This window comes from Argentina silus, assembly GCF_951799395.1.
Source record: "Argentina silus genome assembly, chromosome: 12".
Taxonomy (NCBI): domain Eukaryota; kingdom Metazoa; phylum Chordata; class Actinopteri; order Argentiniformes; family Argentinidae; genus Argentina; species Argentina silus.
The window spans coordinates 3,617,968-3,641,068 of NC_139666.1; the positions used below are offsets into that span (position 1 = coordinate 3,617,968).

General features: G+C 41.4%; 1 protein-coding gene across 2 annotated transcripts; it reads left to right on the plus strand.

The window, feature by feature from the left end:
• Nucleotides 1-1,318: 1,318 nt before the first annotated feature.
• plcd4b (phospholipase C, delta 4b) lies at nt 1,319-23,028 on the plus strand. 2 transcript variants are annotated; one of them, XM_083682576.1, is made up of 16 exons: nt 1,319-1,573; nt 10,846-10,896; nt 11,792-11,950; nt 12,067-12,295; nt 12,424-12,553; nt 13,109-13,340; nt 14,651-14,852; nt 15,418-15,562; nt 16,113-16,265; nt 17,091-17,237; nt 17,414-17,561; nt 17,722-17,838; nt 19,948-20,123; nt 20,296-20,428; nt 20,715-20,864; nt 21,266-23,028. In XM_083682576.1, exons 2-16 carry the CDS (start codon nt 10,875-10,877, stop codon nt 21,394-21,396), a joined length of 2,274 nt encoding a protein of 757 aa, XP_083538702.1. In that variant the 5' UTR covers nt 1,319-1,573; nt 10,846-10,874; the 3' UTR covers nt 21,397-23,028. The 2 variants fall into 2 exon arrangements, with proteins under 2 accessions (XP_083538702.1, XP_083538703.1); XM_083682577.1 differs by having other exon boundaries at nt 10,849-10,896.
• Nucleotides 23,029-23,101: the final 73 nt, after the last annotated feature.

Here is a 23,101-nt window from a genome sequence, read left to right on the forward strand (position 1 = left end):
TTGATTAGTGGAGAGGAACAGAACTGCTCTTGAATGATACTCCTGAATGCCCCCAATTCAACTTATTGTGCACATTACAACAAAGAGGGTGAATGCTTATGCATTCAGGCCTTCTCAGTTTGTTTTATTCCTGATACATCTTTTCTTTTTTTTTTTTTCTTAAACTTTGAAAGTGTCCAGTGGGCTCTGTGGGGACATTTAATGTATTTCACTGTCAGACTCTGAGGCAACAAAATGTCTTTGCACTGTATTGTGTATATGGTTTGTGATGCAGTAAATCTGTTTCCTGATTGGCTAATGATGCAGTTAAAGCTGCATGCATAGTACAAACTGCCACCAGTCTATGTCCTGCAGTGAATGGCACGCTGCCAAATGTAATGGTTCTTTTCAATTAGATTTGTCTCCTCAGCATAACTGTGCTCTTCCAGTCCCATTTCCTCCAGTGTTCTCAGATATTATGCCAGTCTGTGCTGAGTGGATCACAGAAACATAAGTGGGTCTCCCATAAAGTGTGCAGTGTCAGACTTTGAAAGGGACCAAATGTTAGGGGAGTTGAGCATGGAGAAGTACGCAACATATCCTGATCCTTGATCTTTTATGTCATCGTTTTTGCCTTTATCGTTTTTTCTGTCTTTATTTTGTAGTTTGTCTGTTTTTGTTGTTCTGTAGTCCTTTTGTAGTTTTGTTACTTATGTGATTGTACTGTAGAATAAAGAATATACTGTGCATACACATTAACCCAGTAAATGAACATAATCTGCAATTCATCTTTACACCCCAGACAGAAACAAACACAGTGATTGGATGATAATGAATGTATATGCAGGTGATAACAGCCTGTGAGAACTGAAGCACTGTGTTTCTATAGAAAGAGTCCTGTTGCTGTTATCCTGTATTTGTTCCTTTACTTGCACAAGCAACCCTCTTTCCCAGACTGTTATCTGTAATCAGTGCTGACGCAAACACATAGGAGCCTGCCTAGTTGCTGCCTTCACACTAGGGAGAGGACAGAATCTGCAATAAGATCAATAAGGAAGAAAGGGGGAGAGGGGAAGAAATGAAGAGGCAGCTTATGTGTGGAGCAAAGGAGAAAAAGTTAATTAGCCTTGTGAAGAGAAGTAAGGGGAATGCAAGGGAAAAAGAGCAAGGGAGTGGCATGGAAGGAAGGAAGGGGGGGGGGGGGGGTGAAGTGGGTGGAGTGTACCAGTTTGCGGCAGTGTTGGCTGGGGTATCAGTTTTCCAAGACGAAGCAGGCAGAGTGGAGCCAGGAGGACGAGAGGCTGCAACTGAAACAGATTTTCCTCTGGACTCCCCTGGATATCCTGATCTCCGTGCTGGGCTAGCTGCCTCAGGACACTCCCTGAGTCAGGGGTTCTCTACTGGGCCAGCTATCCCCATCTCTGAAGCCCCTTCCAGGGGAGGGTAGCCATTCTTGGGAAGTCCCCAACAGCAGAGCATTTCCCTGGGCTAGCTCTCTCCCCAAACATCTCAATCTCAGGGGATCTTAACAGCAGTTGCAGTTTCAGCTCCAGCCAAGCTTGTATAAGGACCCAAAGAAGTGGTCCTCAGTTTGGTAAGTGTCATTCATTGTCCTATGACCTTTTAACAAACTCTCTATCCAAACTTGCTTCATCTGTCTATTATGTTTTGATTCAAGATAATGTTACAGCATCTGGTTCCACTTTTTGTCCTCATAAACCTCCCTCCCAGGCACAGGCCCGCAGTAGGCCAACTGACATGTGTGCTATGAGAGTGATGGGCCTGTTTCATTTGTCTATAGAATTTTTCACATAACTCTTGTGGTGTAGAAATAGCCCCAGGGCGGCAACCCATGATGCTCACGCGAAAAGGGAAATTGAACATTCACAGATTAATGTAAAGGGTTACATGATGTTATTACTGTTGAGTTATTTCTGAGTTACTTATTCCACTCACGAGCGAGACGGCTTTACCTATGAGTCATGGTACTGTCTCTCTGTGTGTGTGTGTGTGTGTGTGTGTGTGTGTGTGTGTGTGTGTGTGTGTGTGTGTGTGTGTGTGTGTGTGGGGTGGACAGTACACCCTCTGACATGTGCCCTTGTATGAGTCATCTCCCCTGAGAGGATTCTATGTCCTCGGCCAATTTTACATGGTTTGTTAACAATTATCAGTAAAACTTTCTATTTCTATAAATATTAACTTTTATCTTGTTTTTTTAGAAACTCTAAAAGAAAACTAACAAAGATCAAAAAACAGGTAAACAAGAAATCACTAAGAAAATCCCTGGGACGTTTTGACACTAAGGCACAAACAACGACAGGGGAAACACACAGACTGAATACACAGGGAAGGATGATGAGGAACAGGTGAATCCAATCAGGGCGGGGTAGAAGATCACACAGGCGGTAAACACACAAGGACATGAAATGAAATGTGAAATGTCTGGAATGAGAGAGACACAAAAATAAACAGGGAACACAAATTGAATAACATGAAACAAAGACAAGCAAACTAACAAACAAGACGAGACGTAACAGTGATCATCACTTTGGTATTGTACCAAGAAGTGGGTGTTATAATAATCTGCGCACACATAATCTGTCTGTGCATGCAGGACTGGATTATTTGCTACCACCAGCAGCATAATCACACAATCTGTATCATGAAGTTAGAACTGTTTTTATGTATGTTTTTTCTCTGGTAGTTCCATGCACCTACCATAATACTCACGGTAACACTTTACATTAAGAAGGCATTTGTAAATGCCTTATAAATGGTTTAGAATTAGTTAATAAATCACTTCTAACCAGTTTATTATTAAATTATAAACCATTTACAAACAGTTATAACTCATGTGTTTAGATTGTTCGATAGTCACTTGGTGCTTGTCAAATAGGGAGCTTGCAATCAGGAGCCAGTTATTAATGCTTTAGAAATGTATTTATAAATGCTTTGAAAACTAATCATGCATCATTATTTGCAATGGTAGCACAGTTGGGAAATTGTATTTGCTATTTTTTACACCGGACTGGTGTAATTCTGGATGTAACAACTCTTAATTAATGTACTCTATCAATCTATGCCTCTATCCTACAATTACCCAATTACCACCATGACTACCCTAATCAGATATGGTAGAAACTGACCCTCTCCACGTATTGATTCATTTCTAGTACGCAAGATTTCATTGGACAACAGCAATAGCAGACCCGTTTTCTCTTCATTGCTTTTCAATCGGATGATCGAAAACATTTAGAAAATGAAGCTAACGAAGCCTTAGCTTTAGCCACAATGTGTACAGTGATTATGCCCTTGACATCATCAATTTTAAATAGCCAAATAAGTCTTCTTAATGTCTTCCATCACTAGCCACGATAGACAAGATTGTTGATCTCGTCTCATGATGATCGCTCATGGCATCAGTTCTATCAAGCCTTGATTAGCATTTCACTGTAATTGTGTCAACAGGTATGTAAATGTTATGGATTTATTTGAAGACATGATGTACTGCATAACTAAAAGCGAATTTCCACCAAATGGATGTAGAAAAGATATGTATTAACGTAGAATATAGGCTAACACAAACCTGGAGACGATGCTGACAACTTCAGTGTACTCAACGATGTGCAGGCTAATGTACAGTAAATATGCCGATGCCTACAATTTGAGATGCAAGTCAACAAATACTCTCGTTACCAATAGCACAATGCTAGCACAGCTCATCAACATGAAAATGACACGCTGAATTACATCGGCATTATAAGTAGCCATGCCACATACATAGGCTATGTTGCTTAGTTTGTCCCATCTTTAATGAAAGAAACTTCGGCGCCCTACACCAGTGATTAGTACAATGATAAGCACAACAAGACTGCATTGACAGACAACTGATCAGTTTGAACTATTGAATCAGAATCAGACTCAGAATTATTTTATTTGGCCAGTATATTTGCACATACAGAAAATGTACTTGGTGAGGTTGGTGCATGGGACATAACAATATATAAGCAAAATGTAAAAAAAAAAAAAAAAAAAAAAAAATACAAAATAGCTAAATATTAACAAAATAGCAAAAACAGAACAATAAAACAATAAATAAAGAAATTGACTCACAAATTCTAAACGCTTTATTTATACACACATTTTACACACATCCATGTGGTAGACCAATCACAAATTGTGTAGCAATTACAGTAATTATTAATAATAATAATAATAATAATACAAATGATATGTATTTATAAATATGTTGGCACAATTATGTTAGACAGGGTTAATCATTACAACTTTGTGCAACCTAATCATCGCTGTCATAACATTTGGTGTTAATGATGGTGTTAATGATCAAATGATGCCCTTTGCATATAGATATATAGATATATAAGTCTCATAACTTTCTGATTGATCCCCGCGGTAGATTGATTGAGTCTGAGATCACATGGCGCTAGCAACTTACTTTAGAGGTGATGCTAACTAGCTACGCTAGCTAGCTATATGCTCGTTTTGATACTGTCATGACAGGCTAACGCAGAACTACCTAGTTAGCTCCATGCCAGTGTGACTTCATCATACATTTGAAATAATTTAATTTAATAATAATTTTAATAATGTAATTTAAACACTGATAGTACACAGTTAGGCAGAGGGAATCTTTAGCAATATGCTGTGTGTGGCCACTGGTGTTGCTCGCTAGCTAGCTAAATTCATGCTGGGTAGCAGCTAGTTACCCAGTATCACCAAGCCTGTAAGTTGATGCCAACAATGTGAAACGCACCTTTCAACCTTTTTATTGATTTATCTATTTTACAGTCCGCAGCTGGCCAGTGGCCTTGCTGCAGCTTGTTATTGGGTTATGTGGTATTTCCTTGTGTCAAAAACAGTCTCTGGTGGCCTGTTAGTTTCAACAGTGACTGGTCGGCTTGGCACCCTGGGTGCTGTGCCCTGATCCAATCTGAGGTGGTGACGATTCCTCCTCAGAACACCTCCAGTGTGAAGTTGGACTTGGTAAGACCTATTATCAACAGGTTTCAACTGTGGGTCTTCTTCCAGACCTCTGACACTGTCTCCTTGTTTCAGTGTGTTCATGTCTTTTCCTGTCCTGTTGAGAATTATGTGGCTGGTCTCTGTTGGTTGTTAATCATTCCTTGTGTTGTTTGATTTCCCTCGGGCTGTAGTAGACTGCCTCTTGTCGGTAGAAGTGTCCTCGTTCTCCTACTCAGCAGTCTCAGAGCTGAGCTCACATTCAGTCCTTGTGACGGTGTGTTGCGGTGTGTATCTAGCATAGCCAGGAAAGGGTCCTCATCTGCTGTCTTTACCTTAGTCTTGACGGCAGACTCGGCTTTACCATTGTTTTGTTCCTAACCAGGCGACAAGATCTTGTGCTCAAATTCCTACTGTTGGCTGAACTTCTGGAACTGTTATCTGAGATAATATCTTTCAGTTTCTCCTCTGAGATGTGCAGACACTGAACATACTTGATGGTCTCGATTTCAGATACTACTGATCCAGCTGTTGTAGTTTCAGGTAAGTATGCTCTGCTCAATGTGTCGGCGAGCCACATGTCCCATCCAGGAACATAAAAAGTTCCCTACCACTCTCTCTAATGAGATAGTAGAAAAAGAACAAGCTTGACTTTTACAGTTTCCTCTGCATCCGGCATTGTGAGGTCCAAGTAGAGAGTAAACTCTTCTTTCCGCGATTTCCATGACTTGGACAGATTATGTGAATCCAAAATCAACGTTGGTGGTGGTTATCAGGCCATCCTTTTCCACCCCCTCAGTTGTGTGACCCGTTAGTTCCACGTCAGCCAGTAGAGTTCGCTGTGTTAACTTGCTTGCTAGCTAGCTGCGTGTCAGTCTCTCCTTTCACCAGGCAAAAATTGTCTCCGCTGTCACCAGTTTCATTCTGCTCTGTCTTACACTATAGAGAATGGACGGTTAATGTGTCCAGTTGTATAACTCGTAATTTATTAGTGAGAATCTTCTTCGCATCTGCTACAAATTTCTATATCTAAATGTTCTATGTTTGCTCTGCGATCATATAGTGGATTTATAATTTGTTTGTGTGGAAAATAATACTGAATTTTATTCAGAGTTACAAATGTCTATATAATTTGAAGAAACGACTGTCATCCATTTTATGTTTTACAGAATACATGAAAATGAAACAACACAATGACGCAATGTGCGTTCTACAACAAACTCATAGTATAATATATACATTCATAAACATTTACCGGCAACGATGGGACAATACACAAAAATAGTCAGTGGTCATCTCTTGTGTATGCATGTGGACAAAAACCTCCTAAGGGAAAGTGCATGACATTAGCCACTGAGCGCAGAGAAACCAGAGACTTTCCATTCTAAAAATAGAATGCATGGCTTATTTGATGCCAGATTAACAGCAGAGGTTACTAAAAATATATTTAATCAAAATGCAAAGCGGAATGTGAGTGTGTTTTACAACATAATGTAATGGCAGGGGTACTCAGGCAAAGGACGCAAACGCACGACTTAAATCCAATAGAATAGTCTTTACTTTCAGAAAGGTTCGGTACACAGGTAGGCAGTCAATGGGTAGGCAGATAATCCAGGAAGGGGGTAGGAAAAGCAGGGTTCGGTACACAGGTAGGCAGTACAAAAAGGCAGGCAGATAACCTGATAAGGGGTAGGCAAAAAGGCAAAGTCAGAAACACGCTCGGAGATCAAAAAACAGGAATACTTATCACTAGGAAATGCTGGGATGTATGACACAAAGGTACAAAGACGAACTGGCACAGAGACAGGGCAACACACAGACTAAATACACAGGGAAGGATGATGAGGAACAGGTGAAGCCAATCAGGGCGGGGTAGACAATCACACAGGCGGGAAACACACAAGGGCAGGTGGTGAAGTGTCTGAAACGAGAGACACGGTGAGAACACAAAAATAAACAGGAAACAATAAATGAAATAAGGACGAGAACAGGACGAGACTTTACACATAATGAGTGATTTATCACTTGCAACTTACCCACAGCATTACTCCATAGCTCTGCGGTGGATTCCCTCACTATGCCAGAAGGTGGCGTTGTACCCATTTATGCAGGAATTTCACTATAACTTATTTACACTGTTACACTTGTCACCTGGGTCACAGATGGTTAATCTTAACCAAAGTCTCTAGCACTTTTGCAAACTTTGGAGCACTTTTGACCTACTTCAAGAACTCCTTCACACTGATAACAAATAAACACACCCCACTGAAACAATACAGGGCGAGTCCCACTCCTCTCACTAAAAATAATATGGCCTGAAAAACCATCAGAAACTCAGAATTATTCTGTTTTAATGAACAGTTTGCCTCATCCATCAGCAACCCATCTACATTCTCTGCAGAGTAAAACCCCCTCTCCCCAGCTGCCAGTCTCTGCCACTTCAATGGTGTGGTTCCAACTGACAAAGCCTGTATGGCTGATCTCTTTAATGAACACTTTAACGCGTCTGGATATACAGTGGCTTCGTAAAGTAATTGATTCCTATGCAAACCAGAGACCTTCTAAAAGCAAAAGATATTCATTCTGAAATCACATGAACTCTTATCCTTGCACTCAGATGGACTCAACTCAACTTATTGAGTGACTTGTTGAAGACATTTTAGCATTTCATAGCAAAGGGTCTGAATACTTATGTGAATTAGGTATTTCTGTATTTCAATTTTAATACATTTGCAAAAACCAGTTTTTGCTTCGTCATTATGGGGTATTGTGTGTGAATTGATGGCAATATGTGGAAAAAGTGAATGCTTTCCGAAGCCACTGAATCTTTGAGAGGTCCCCACCCATTGCCTCATGCCCCCCTACTGTGCTCACGCTGACCAGCCTCTCCCCTCTTCCCCCTGCCTCTGAAGAAGACCCCCCACTACGATCATTCTCCTTTCCTCCTATTGCTTGTGTGATTTTAGGGTTAGGGTTAGGGTTAGGGTTAGGGGTTAGGGGTTAGAGTTAGGGTTAGGGGTTAGGGGTCAGGGGTTAGGGGCTAGGGTTAATAACTGGGACTGTTCTGCCTGTTTGGAATTTTCAATACATTTGCTTTATTGGTCTGAACCCTGTCAGTAGTCATACAGTGTCTACATGCACTGCTACACACATTTTGATAAGCAGGCCTTTGTGTATGACTTCTATCACACCAGTTGGCAGAGACTGAGTCTGATCCCCTTTGTTGTAGATGCCAGGACCTACTTCAAGAACTCCTTCACAGTCAATAAATAAACACGCCCCACGAAAACAATACAGGGCAAGTCCAACTCCAAACAGGACCTCTCTGAGAGGTCAGAATTGAGAACCAATTAATCTCCCTCCCCAGTTTCATCAGCGATGAATATGACTTGGTTATCCACCCTGTGATTGTTTTTAGCCCCTAATTATGTTAATAACCACCAGTTATGTGACTTGTGTTTTAATTTATTGTAATGACTTTTAAGTACTGTTTGTTCTGTGTACATTTTTTACACCTGCTTTGCTGCACTCTCACTGCACCTGCTTTATGAGTTTATTTTATTTATATGCCATTTAGTTGATGCTTTTATCCAAAGCGACTTACATTGCAGTGAGTGCATACATTTCAGTATATATGGTCCCAGCAGGAATCAAACCCACAACCTAAGCGTTGCTAGTGCCATGCTCTACCGACTGAGCCACAGAGGTTGTTATAAGCAAATGTGTTATGAATGGCCTGGTTAAATAAAGGTTATCAAATAAAATACAGTTGTGTGTAAGTTTCACTTAGGTCTTGGTTTGGTATTGGTTGCACCATCAGTAATTGGACAGATTCATATAATGTCCAATTCAAGCACTCATGTTTAGTATTTGGTCAAAAATACTTTGCATGCAATAACTACCTGAAGTCTGCGCCTCATTGAAGTCTGCGACCCATCTCTGGTGATGCTCTGCCAGGTCTGTACTGCAGCCATCTACAGTTAGGCCTAAAATTTTATGATCAGACATGAAACGTTCAATAGTATTTAAATCTGGAGACTGACTTGGCCAGTCAACAACTTTCCACCTTTTGGCCCTTAAAAACTCCCTAGATGCTCTGGCAGTGTGTTTGGTGTCATTGTCTCACTGTATGATGAAGCACCATCCAATTAATTTGCTTGTACTCGAGCAGACGTTGCGATGTTTCATCAATTTTTAGCCAGATCCTTTTTTTATCCAAACTTTCCTCTTGCAATCACTCAGGTACATGATAATATTCATCTTATCTGTCCGCAAGACCATTTTCCAGACCTCTGCAGGCTTTTTAGGTTACTTTTTAGCAAGCTGTAACCTGACCATCCTTTTTGAGGATAACTAGAGGTTTGCACCTTGCACCCGTAGTTCGGCTGGTGACATAGTCTGCAGATGGTAGTCTCTGACACATTCACACCTACCTCCTAGAGAGTGTTCCTGATCGATGGGACAGTTGTTATGTTTTTTTTTCTTAATTATGGTGAGCATTCTTCGGTCATCTACTGAAGAAGTCTTCCTTGGCCTACCAGCCTGTTTCCGATTGCTGAGCTCACCAGTGCTTTCTCTCTTTTTAAATGATGTTCTGTTGATTGTTGATTTTGCTAAGTCTAGGGGCCATGATTCTGATTATTCTGATATTTCAGCCTCATAATGGCTTCCTAGACTTTCATTGAAATTTTACAATGTTCCTCTCACAAAGGGGAAAAGTGTGTGTGGATTCTGTGGAACTGCGAAGCATTGACATCTGTGTGAACATTTGACCCTAACCCTAACTAACCCGCAGAGAATTGATCAAAGTTGATGATATCTTTGTGCCATTGTTGTCAGAAGGACAATGTAAGGAAAGCTCATGCTATGCCAAGGACAAAGGGGGAGTGTCCAATTCGGAACGTCCTTTTTAAAGCATCTCATATATATTCAGTTTGTACAAGACATTGTTTCAGAGTATGTTAGCAAAGTTACTGTAGGGTTGGAGAACCTGTTCCCTCAGGGACTAGGTCTGTTGATTCATACCGGATGGATTTTTTCACAACGGTTATCTTCTGTTGATAGCCGGTCAAAAAGTACTGGTCTGCATCCCCCTTGTATCTCAAGGGACATTGCATAACAGGGATCGACTTCTTTGCTGCTCAATTCAATTCTTCCACTGAATTGAATCATCTTGTGAGTATTCTTTAATAATCCATGGATGAATTCCCTGTTCATTCACTGTTTTAACTGAGTTTGAATGAATTCAGCTCACTACAGTCTAGGGTGCCTTTATCTGAGGCAATGCAGCCCACAGACTGCAAGAGGCCAAGGTTTGAGCTGTTAATCATCTACCCCCACTCAGCCAATGAGTGGATGGATTGAGAAAGATGTTAGTCTGATTGGATTGACAGTCTCCGCTGGCAAACAGACTTTATGCTGACACAGTTGAATTGATTCAATTTCATTGATTTGTTTGAAATTCAGACCATAGTGGTCCATGAAGAGATTAGATGAGACTGATTGGTAAATCTATTAACTCAGTATATACTGTATTTTGTAGACTGGGTAACGCTTCATTTTATTGCACTGATACAGCTGGTATGTACCTACTATTCATTAGGAAACTATGAGATTGGTACTTTCTGTTGGTACTTCTAAGGGGGATTCAACTCAATGGGCAACTGCCTGGTGTGAAATGGTAACTAGCCTAATGTTGACTGATTAAGTGAATCTCAAAGAACAAAAATAGTAATTATTTGGAAATTATAATGTACAGGAAGTAAAGCCCAAGTAAAAATCTGGTAGTAAAATAAACTGTCAGAGTCAAAGTTTGCCCGAGTTAAATGTTTGTACTGGATTGCATGTATGTATCACCATAATTGTTTTGTTCTCCTTTTCTGGCAGAAGATATCCTAAATGTGCCAAGACCAGTGATGGATTCTCCCCAAAGTTTGCGTAAGTTAAGTTCACTGATTCAAAAAAGATGCATGAAGAGAAACATAAATTCCAATTATTATTATTTTTTTTTCCTGTTCCACTTACCAATACCAGTTGCATAGAAATAGAATGATGATATGTATTTCACTAAACGCCTGTTAACGTTTTCTACCTGGAAGAGCCAAATCGGCTTTATTTACAACATTAATGTGCGTCCCATTGCTCAAAAAAAGATCTCCTTTCCACTACTATTACAAAGTTCTCCTCTTGACCCAGAAGTACATTTACGTGTCGCCACATTGAAGGGTGTTCCAATAGTGCAGGAGAAGTTGAAGTCCACTTCAGATACCTGCTGAAGTCAATAATGTGTGATGAGGAACCAGCCATGTATGCTTCAGCAGACCATTTCCTACACAAAAACAAGTACAATTCCTTCGGAAAGTATGACTCCTTTACTTTTTCCACATTTTGTTTAGTGTGTAATTGATTCCTATGCAAATCAGAGACCCTATAAAAACAAAGATATTAATTCCAAAATTACATGAGCTATTATCCTTGCATTAAGATTCACTCAATTCAACTTATTGAGTGATTTGTTGGTATTTCTGTATTTCTCATTTTAATAAATGTACTGAAATTTCTAAAAACCTGTTTTCACTTTGTCATTCTGGGGTATTGTGTCTGGATTGATGGCAAATTCTTTTAATTTAATCCATTTTAAATTGAGGGGGTCTGAATACTTTCCGAAGGCACTGTATTTGAAACAGTGCCCTCTAACTGCCAGTCGGGTTATCATTCATTCATTCATTCATTCATTCATTCATTCATTTAGGGGAGTGCGCCCTCTAGTGTTTATAACTCTTGTTTTCAAGGCTTACTAAGATGACCTTTGACCCCAATTTACCCTGCTTAGGTGTCCAGGGTGATGAGAATCTCCAGTTGATGATGGCAGGGACGATGCTAAGGAAGGTCAAGTCTCGCACGTCAAAAAGTCAGCGGCAATTCTTCCTTCGTCAAGATGGCCTTACTATCTGGTACAAGTCCAGGTGGTCATTCAAAGGCTACTCCACCTGTGAGTACTAGGAGTGTGTGTGTGTGGTGGTGGTGTGTGTGGTGGTGGTGCTGGTGGTGCTGGTGGTGCTGGTGGTGGGTAGATTGCCTCCTTTTAACACATACACATACACACAGTTTCCATGAGTGAGGTGGAGACGGTGCGGGAGGGACATCAGTCGGAGGTCTTGCTGAGCATCGCCGATGACTTCCCCCCTGATCTCTGCTTCACCCTCGTGTTCCACGGTCGCCAGAGTAACCTGGACCTGGTGGCAGAGACTGCATCTGAGGCCCAGGCCTGGATCCAGGGTCTGCGTAAGCTGATTCAGAGTGCCGAGAGCATGGACGACCAGGAGAAGCTTGACCAGTATCCTTAACCCAAGTATATATGATACAGGTTTCAGACGAGGCATCAGTCAATCGATCCATCCAACGATGACCATTGTTGTAATTTCTCCACTTGAGTGAGTGTTTCCCTTAAGCCCCTTCCCTCAGGTGGATCTGGGACTGGTTTCAGAAAGCTGACAAAAACAAGGATGGACGGATGAACTTCAAGGAGGTGCGCACTCTGCTGAAGATGATGAATGTGGACATGAACGCGGAGTACACGCTTCGCCTCTTCACGGTGAGGTCTCCATGTCTTCAATTTCACGTGTCACTACTGTAAGGTAAACTCAATATGACATAAACATACACCATTGGCTTGTATTTGCCACGTACGTCGCAGTACTGTACTACGTTGTTGGTGTGTCATGTGTGTGTGAGGGTTTCAGCAGTGAGTGTGAGACAGTTTCACATGTGTTTTCACAGTATGTGCATGGATTATTAATTGTATATGAATGTGTGAGAGTTTAATATGTGTGTGTGCGAGACAAAGTATGAAATATGGCTTCTACGGTACCTTATAGTATTTCTTTTCAATATCATCAGAGGGATTGTGACATATACAGACAATGGATACCTTTCTCTACACTCTTAGAAATTAAGGTTCCACCTAGAACCCAAAAGGGTTCTTCGACTGTCCCTGTGGACCTTTGCACGGAGGGTTCTACATGGAACCCAAAAGGGTTCTTTGTCACTTGTTTTTTCCCCCTTCAGAATTCCCCAGTTAACCCCTGACTAAAATACCGTAAGACCTTTTCCAAGGTCTTATCTTTCTACTGCTTGTCTTTGCCCACAGATGGCTGATGAGTCGAATAGCAGTTCTTTGGAGAACGAGGAGTTTGTCCAGTTCTATAAGATGCTGACAGAGAGGGAGGACGTGTGGCGGATGTTCCAGGACTACTCACATGATGGAGAGAAGTTAACACTTGGTGAGCTGGAGAACTTCCTGCGGGAGGAGCAGCAGGAGGGAGAACGCAGTAAGCAGCATGCCCAGGTGCTGATTGACCAACATGAACCCTCTGACACCGGTAAGAAGCACACGTCAACCATATACAGTGCCTATAGAAAGTTTACACAACCTTTCTATGTGTTATTGCCCCGGAGCCTGGAATTTAAATGCAGTGCCCTCCACTAATTAGGATGACCAGGTTACAGTTTGCTAAAAAGGATCTAAAAAGTCTGAAGAGTTCTGGAAAAACGCGTGGGCAGATAAGACAAATATTATCATGTACCAGAGTGATTGCAAGAGGAAAGTTTGGAGAAAAAAGAAACTGCCCAAGATCAACAGCATACCACCTCATCTGTGAAACATGGTGAAATGGGTGTTACAGTTTGGGCATGTACACTGCCTTCAGTAAGTATTCACCCCTCTGGATTTTTTTCACATTTTGTTGTGTTACAACCTGACTTTAAAATAGATTTAATTGATGTTTTTTTTGTCACTGATCTACACAAAATATCCTATAATGTCAAAGTGGAAATTAATTTTTAGAAATGTTTACTAATAAATTAAAAATGAAAAGCTGAAATGTTTTCAGTCAATAAGTATTCACCCCATTTGCTATGACACCTAAAATTAGCTCAAATACAAAAATGTCTGCAACAAGTCACTCAATGAGTTGAATTGAGTCCATCTGAGTGCAAGGATAATAGTTCATGTGATTTTGGAATGAATATCTTTTTTTTTTCCCCCTGTGTGTAGGCAGATTCCTATTCAAATTAGGGACCCTCCAAAGACTAGGGTATTCATTCCGTATTTGCATTTGAGCTATTTTCAGGAGAGCCACAGCAAGGGGTGTGAAGACATTTGCAAACAGGTCTTCTCTGTTTTAATCAGTCATAGATTTTTTTGCCTTTCAATTTGAAAATGACCAGAAGGTTGTACAGATCAGTGAGAAAAGACGTCATTTTATGTATTAAGATTCCAGGCTCTGGGGACAGCAAAAGGTGAATATATTGAAAAGGTGTGTAACTATATGAACTACCACTATTAGCTTCATTGAGACACAGTGAACTATAACTGACCATAAATACATTCACCATAGTCAGTCATGCTGAACCACCCATTGCCACCCTTTCATTAGTCCTGTTACACCACCGGTGTGAACCCCACGTCCGTGAGACGGAATAGACTCCTATGGTAGTCAACGTCACCTGCTACACCAACGTCAACTTCAACGCAGAAACACAGGATGTGAGGGCTATTTATTCTGCATCCACTTCACGTTTCTGGTGTAGCAGGTTAAGTTACTGCGCTGATGGGCACTTCACATTTGCGCATGCTGCATCCCGGTGTGGCACTGCCCTAATCTACCACCAACCGATGTCTCCCACACAGCCAAGAAGCAGGGTGCCATGTCTATAGATGGGTTCCAGAGGTACCTGTGCTCCCAGGAGGGCGCCATCTTGGATCCCCAGCGCCTAGGTCTCCACCAGGACATGGGCCAGCCGCTGAGCCACTACTTCATCTCCTCGTCCCACAACACCTATCTGCTGGAGGACCAGCTCAGAGGCCAGAGCAGCCTTGAGGCCTACATCCAGTGAGGCTAAACACCAATAGTTGCAACTTGCAAGCCTTAGCCTTAGCTTAGCATGGCAATGGAGAACCGCTGTTGACTACTGAGAAATGCAGACCCAACTCAATTGCATTATCTTTGTGTGGGTACTTGACTGGACTGCCTGCCGGATGGGACTGACCTATACGTCACAATGCAATAATGCTGTTGACTCGCTGCTTCACTTCAGTTCAACAGTTGGTTGCCAATTAAGTTATGTGCCTCGTGTAGCTTTCAGATGAAGAGAGTTCTAGAACCCTACCCCTCCACCAGTAATCGTTTTTCTAAGAGTGTAGTGTAATGCACACTGTGGTGGTGGCTGCATTTATCATGAGTCAACGTTATCTATCTTAATAGGGTAATAGGGTTTCCACTTTTATGCCCTCAACATTTTTACCCGGGCTGGGTGTGTGTGTGTGTGTGTGTGTGTGTGTGTGTGTGTGTGTGTGTGTGTGTGTGTGTGTGTGTGTGTGTGTGTGTGTGTTTATGTGTGTGTGTGTGTGTGTGTGTGTGTGTGTGTGTGTGTGTGTGTGTGTGTGTGTGTGTGTAGGGCCCTGAAGAGGGGCTGCCGCTGTGTGGAAGTGGACTGCTGGGATGGGCCTAGTGGAGAGCCTGTCGTCTATCACGGCCACACCTTCACCTCCAAGATCCTCTTCAGAGACATCATTGCCACACTCAGGGAGTACGCCTTCAAGGTAGTGACCGCAATGGTGCTCGATGTCTGTGGGATGCAATGCCACCAAGGTTTTAGTGGAAATAAACATTAAAAACTTCACAAAACCAAACGTAACATGTCATGCTTATAGTGTGTAGAGCACTCACAAAGACGGTCCCCTTCAGTGCTGCCAGGCCAATATACCTTTTCCAAAAATATAACTACAGACTGCACCTTTAACTTTGAAACAGAGGGATGGATTGATAACAATGGTAAATATATCCCTTTTGGCGGATTTGAGCATTGTAAAACTAAACTGCCACTGCCAATAACAGTGCAGTACCCACTAACTGTCCATGTAGAGTCTGTTATGGCCCTACTTTGCAGTTAGCAAAATAGGATGTCTATGACAGGAACCCAAGAAACCCTAGTTAATAAAGTTAGGAACTTTAGTCCTAACCACCCTGCCCTGATTGCTGTTTTTTTTGTTTTAGTCAGGCATTATGCTTAACTGAATGAGTCTTCATTACGTCTTGGAGTCTTTCCGTTGTTTTAGCTCCTCCTCTCCTCCCCTTTTCCACGCTTCCCAGGCAACTGACTTCCCTGTCATCCTGTCTCTGGAGAACCACTGCAGCGTGGAGCAGCAGGCGGTCATGGCCCAACACCTGGACCACATCCTGGGTGACACGTTGCTGAGGGCCACGCTGGATGGACAAACTCCCCAACAGCTGCCCTCTCCCCAGGTAAGACGTTGGACCCTTTTACTGCATTTTTCTTTTCTTTTCTTTTTTTTTTTTTTACTGTATTTCATCTAGACATTCTTTAATATGTCATGTAAACTGGTATCAAGTTTAAAGCTGGTTTCCAGTCCATGAGTTTCCAGTGTGGATACTAATAATGCAAGCCATACCGCACTTTAGCAAGGCCAGTAAAAGGCTGTTATCTCCTGTTTACGTTTCCTGTCTTTCATTTAGCAATGCCAAGGGGAGTAGTATTCAATACGACCTTGGTATCTTCCAGTCAGAGCACTTAGGGTAATCAATGCACAGCAGACAAATCCTATGAGGAAAACCCATGAGGTACCGACATTATCTATACAGGTGGCACAGAACATGCGATTGAAGACATAGCTGATCTGTTTATTGATCATTAAATGGAAACTACTAATCCCAAATATGATGATGAACGCATGTGGGAACAACATCAAAGTATGTACTGTAGTCAAGAACTAAAACAGTAAAGCAAGCATTTCGGTAGCACTTTATTTTACATTACAGATATTAACAGATAAACATATAGCACATAAATAACATACATAACATGGTAAAGGGGTAATTCCACAATAATAACCTACAAAATAGTTTCTTTGATTCATTATTATAAGCACTGAAGGCACTATTTGGCACCATGTTTTTAATTATTTGAAGAAAGTACCACATACTGTTACCACTACATACTATACCCACCTAGTGCATACTGTAATAAGTAGAAATCTGTGGAATTAGTACAGTAAAATAAAATACTACTTGCGTTTCCCTACTGTACCTGTGTGTGCATGCCCATCATAGGAGTTGAAAGGAAAGATCCTGCTGAAAGCGAAGAAGATAGGCGGCCTGGAGGAACATCAACACCGAGAGGGGGATGAAGGTGTTGAAGTATTGACGGATGAAGATAGCGACGAGGATGAGGCTGCAAAGAGCCACTCTGCAGGCAAGGTATGGAGAGGAGCAGCTGACAGCTTACACCAAACTTACTGTTAAAAAAACAACTACAATTTAAAACTTTGTTTAACACACTAAAGCTCTGTCACCCACTTCAATACACAAACGTCTAAAAGATTTGAGCACTTATGCAAGGATGATGTCATATCCTGTCTCCTCCGAAATCCAAGTCGCATCTCTCCAGGGAGCTCTCTGATCTGGTGGTGTACTGCAAGAGTGTCCATTTCTGTGGTTTCGAGCGCTCTCGCCTGCATTCCAAGTGCTACGAGATGTCCTCTTTCTCAGAGTCCAAGGCCAGGAAACTTGCCAAGGAATCAGGTGCCTACACCTATTGAAAAGATGTTTATATAACATAATTGAATGAGGTCTTGGTCTGGTCTTTTGCCAGGACTTGTGTGAACGCAACAGAGACATGTGAACAATTTGCAATACATAAGGCCTGATTAAATCCTGGCCCTTGTCACTGTGTCTTCCCCAGGGACGGAGTTTGTACGCTACAACGCCAGACAGTTGAGCAGAGTGTACCCCAGTGGCCTGCGGACCGACTCCTCAAACTACAACCCCCAGGAGCTGTGGAACGTGGGGTGCCAAATAGGTGAAGCACAACAGTAACCCTAGGACCTAGAGATAACCCTGGGGCATAGAGATAACCCTATGACCTAGAGATAACCCTAGGACCTAGAGATGACCCTATGACCTAGAGATGACCCTAGGACCCAGAGATAACCTTAGGACCCAGAGATAACCCTGGGAAATAGAGATAACCATGGGGAATAGAGATAACCTTAGGACATAGAGATAACCCCAGGATAACCCTATGACTCAGAGATAACCCTAGGACCTAGAGATAACCCTGGGGCATAGAGATAGCCCTAGGACATAGAGATAGCCCTGGGGCATAGAGATAACCCTATGACCTAGAGATAACCCTGGGGCATAGAGAAGTGGTGAAATACATTCTACCGTAACAACCATTACTGTATAATGAGGGAGTTCATAGATAAAGTAGGCAACACAATGTGTGATTGTATTACCTTTTGAAAATAATGTATTGTGTGTGGTTTATTGGTAACAATTTATATACAGTGCCTACTACGTAACTAATGAGACAGTGAAGTTTTTTCTTGTTTTGGCTCTATACTCCAAGCGTTTGGATTTGAAAACAAACAATTACTATGTAGTTAAAGTAGAGATTGTCAGCTTTTATTTAAGGGTATTTATGTACATATTCATATTTTGTTAACAATTCTTTGCAATGCATGCAATAACTGCCTGAAGTCTGCGACGCATTGACCCCACCATCTTCTCTGCTGATGCTGTGCCAGGCCTGTACTGCAGCCATGTTCAGTTGTTTGTTTTGAGGTATTTTTATCTTAAAATCTTGTCATCAGGAAATGAAATGCACGTTCAGTTGGATTGGATTCAAATCCGAAGATTGACTTGGCCAGTCAATAACTTTCCAATTTTTGGCCCTGAAAAACTCCCTAGTTGCTATGACAGTATGTTTGAGGTCATTGCCTGACTATATGATGAAGCACCATCCAATTAATTTGGAGGCATTTTCTTGTACTTGAGCAGACAAGGTGTTTCTGTACACTTCAGAATACATCCTGCTGCTAGCGTCAACAGTTACACCACCAATTAAGACAAGTAGGCCAGTTCTAGTTCTAGCTAGACTACACATGTTTCACAGATGAGGTGGTATGCTGTAAATCTTGGATATATCTCCAGACTTTCCACTTGCAGTCACTCTGGTACATGATCATATTAATCTTATCTGTCCACAAGACCTTTTTCCAGACCTCTGCAGACGTTTTAGGTACTTTTTAGTAAACTATAACCTGACCATCCTTTTTGACGATAACAAGTGGTTTGCACCTTGCAATAAAGCCTCTGTAGTTTGGCTGGTGACGTATTCCGTGGATGGTAGAAACATTTATTTGGGGTGTTTTCTTAATTGTGAGAGCATTCTTTGGTCATCCACTGTAGAAGTCTTCCTTGGCCTAACAGCCCGTTTCCAATGCTGAGTTTAAAATTATTTTTTTTATTAATGACGTTCCAAACTTTTGATTTTGGCAAGCCTAAGCAGACTCCAAAGGCAAACGCAAAGCCTATCACATATGATGTGATGAACCACATTCTTACCAGAAACACCTTTCAAACCAATTGTCAAGCCAATCAATTGTAAATGGTGAAACCAATATGTACACAAATAACATCAAATAAAAGCTGAGAATATCGACTTTAACCTCACAGTAAGTGTGGTTTCAAATCCAAACTTTTGGATTGTAGAGCCAAAAGAAGAAAACAATGCTTCACTCTCCCATTACTTAAGCAGGGCACTGTACTTATAATATACGTTTTGTACTTTTTGTGGTTTGTAAAGGCTTTGTAGACAGTTCATATGTATAACCGACCCACTTATAAAAAGATGATCAATACATTGATACTGGGGGTACCAAAAAGTGGCTTGCTCTTCCCTCTGTGATTTAAAAGTCTGGAAAATGATAAAATAAATGGAAATAATGAATTGGTTTGTACCAATGCTATGAGGGAAAAGACATTGTTGTCCCTGGGCCCATCTTATGGTCAGAAATGAAAAAAACATGGATGGCTAGAGGTCTGGAATGTTGAGATGCAGTGTGAAAGCATTGGCACCTAGCGTGCAAGGCTCTGATTCATGGTCTCCTGGCTCCCTCCTTAGTGGCTCTGAACTTCCAGACGGCTGGGTTGGAGATGGATCTCAACGACGGGCTGTTCAAACAGAATGGCTGCAGTGGCTATGTCCTCAAACCTGACTTCATGAGGAACGACAGTGCTTTTGACCCAGAGAAACCCCAGGATCAGCAGGACTACAGACCGCTTCGCCTATCCATCCAGGTTCAGAAATAACTGTTCTGTATCACGTGTATAACAACTTAACTATGTGTATTTACCTGTGTGTGCCAGCTACATATCATTGTAACCTAATGTATATATGTTCACATGTGTATGTGCATGTGTGTAGTTGAGTGCATGTGTGTAGTTGAGTGCATGTGTGTGTGTCTGTCAGGTGATCAGTGGGCAGCAGCTTCCTAAGGTGAACCAGAAGGAGGGCTCTATCGTGGACCCCCTGGTCAGAGTGGAGATCTATGGCGTGCCACAGGACCAGGCCAAGGAAGAGACTAGTTACATTGACAACAATGGTGAATAGATCAGTTTATCTAGAGGACTGACGCTGTATAATTAATACTGTACATGTACAATATGCAGGTACAATAAGTGTGTATAATGTATATATCTCAGTACAATTACGTTTATGTATTACTGCTCATAATTTCTTATCATTACAATTATTGTGAATTTACTGATCTTGTTAATTAAAGGTCAGATGAATAATATACATATCAAATGAGATTCTCTGTTGTCAATGCTCTTGCGTAGAGTGTTTTCTCCAAATTCCAAACCTTCTCTGCTGCCCCCTGCATTCAGGTTTTAATCCCCTGTGGAACGAGACCCTCAACTTCGTCATACACTCCCCTGAGCTGGCCCTGGTGCGCTTCGTGGTTGAAGACTACGACAAGGCCTCCAGGAATGACTTCATGGGCCAGTTCACTCTGCCATTCACATCTATCCAGCCAGGTAATCAGGATTGAAAACACACATTTACACATATGGACCACTTTGGTAAGAGGTGTCCAACATACTTCTGCCTACAATATGTTGAGGATGGAACAAGACAGCTATTGCCTCGTTGCCTAGATGTAATTACTAGCGGCACTCCGTCCTTACGGACAATAAATCATTGGATCTAAGTATTAGTTTCAATGCAATTGAGTTTGTAGACCTAAAGCAGTTCTCTTCATCTGGGTTTACATCAGCGTGCTAGAGTTAATTTTTGGTGTGCCAACCCTATTTTCTAAGCAGATGAAGACAGTACATACAGTGACTGAGTAAATACATTTACTGCATGAGTGATTGTTTCAAAGTAGGTCTCCAAGACAACAAACCGTATTTCATCTCTGAACCTATATTTTTCCTAGGATATCGCCACATCCACCTCCTGTCCAAAGATGGAACGGGTATCCCCCCCTCATCTCTGTTTGTAAACGTCAAGATCTCTGAGCTGGGGTCTGACGACGTGCACCGTGAGATGGGAGGGCTGAACTTGTAATGATACCTCATGATCCCTATCGTTCTCAATTTTATAAGGATTGGCGGCTAAAAATGTAGGCTGTAGAGGGTGCTTTGAACAGGGACGTCGGGCTCAAGGCCCGTTTCTATTTACACCGATACATTAAAAAAAGGTTTCTCCAATGCCTGTACAGGCTTACCTGTAAATGTACAGCTTTTATGCAAATTATTAAATTATTTCTCCAACAAATCTTTTAATCATCACCTAGGCCAATGATGGGAGAATCGGCGAGACCACACAAAATAAATAGTTTATTCCATTATGGAATGCCATTATGCTCTTATTTTATTTTTTATTTTATATGGCATATGAGCAGTACCTACTTACATACAGCAGGGCCTGAAACCTGGAGTAACAGGCTAAGCAATGGCTTCTGTGATTTTATAACAGTGTTTAAAAAGTATTCAAGAGTGCATTGTGAGCTCAGAGAGTTAATGCACAAAAAAATTAGTCCAGACCTAAATATACTATATGAAGGAACATCTGAACTTCAGTGAGTTCTTCAGTGTGTGCGATCAGTTGTGCATGAGACATGACGATAAAGTACGGTAGGTCACTGTTTAAAATATGCATGTTGTCATGGCAGCGGTGGGCTACCTCAATGCCACTGCGGCAGATAGTAGCTGTGAAGACGTGTGAAGTGCTGCTGAAGGCCACGACCAGGTGGAGGAGCAAGAGCTGTGAAGGATGAGTCATCCTTCTGTGGTAGAAATGACTGACAGTGCAGACGTTTGTGTTCCTTCCTTGTAACAAAATAATGACAAAAATGAACATGAGAGAGAGAACGGTTTGTTATTGGAGATATGATAGATTTGCTAGATAGATTAACTTGCACGAATGACAGAATATCTCCTATATTTGGTCAAAGAGAGTTGATTAGCAGACCAGGTCATGAATTACAGGGAGATGAAGAGTGGGGAAAAAAGAAAGAAAAAATAATCATTTTTTCCCAATTTGTGTTTTTCAAATATCCTTATCTACTCATACTGTTTGTTGTAGTCATCATGCATTCTCTCAGCAACACGTCAAAAATGTTTTAGCGGTAATGAATAAGCATGAGTCATCTTTGATAATGCAACCTATGGATTACAGAATAAATTTCATGCAAGATAGGCTTTTGGGGTTTCAGTGGGATTAACACTGGGTGGAAAAATAGATTTGTATATACCACACAACCACCCTGCTGTGTCACTGCTGATGTTCAGTTTGTCAACATGTTCCTAAGTAATTAAATTAGGGCCTATTGGGTGATTCAAAACTGAAAACTGACTGACTGAAACTGAAAGCCCTGTCTATTTCATGCTCAATGGCGGTTAATCGCCGATGTTTGGAATGTTACACGCGGCCATATTTACAAAGGCAATGTACACATGTGTGCCTCTATTGAAATGTATTTGAAACGTGTGATTTGCAAAAATGAACATTGATTGATTGCTTTCAAATAATACTGTCCATGAGCTGCTAAATCGGCCAAGAGGCAACAACCCCTGTGCGCACAACTGACATTTTTTTCTGGATGCTTTGAAAAGCTTTCTTCTGCACTTTTGTAATAGGCTATTAGACTTCCCATAGAGGTTATTTGATTAATTCAATAGATTAAAAGCATACATTTCTTCAACTTAGCTTTATTGCGTGTGTGTTTTTATCTTGTGTGTGAAATGCACTTTTAAACTGAATCTAACTT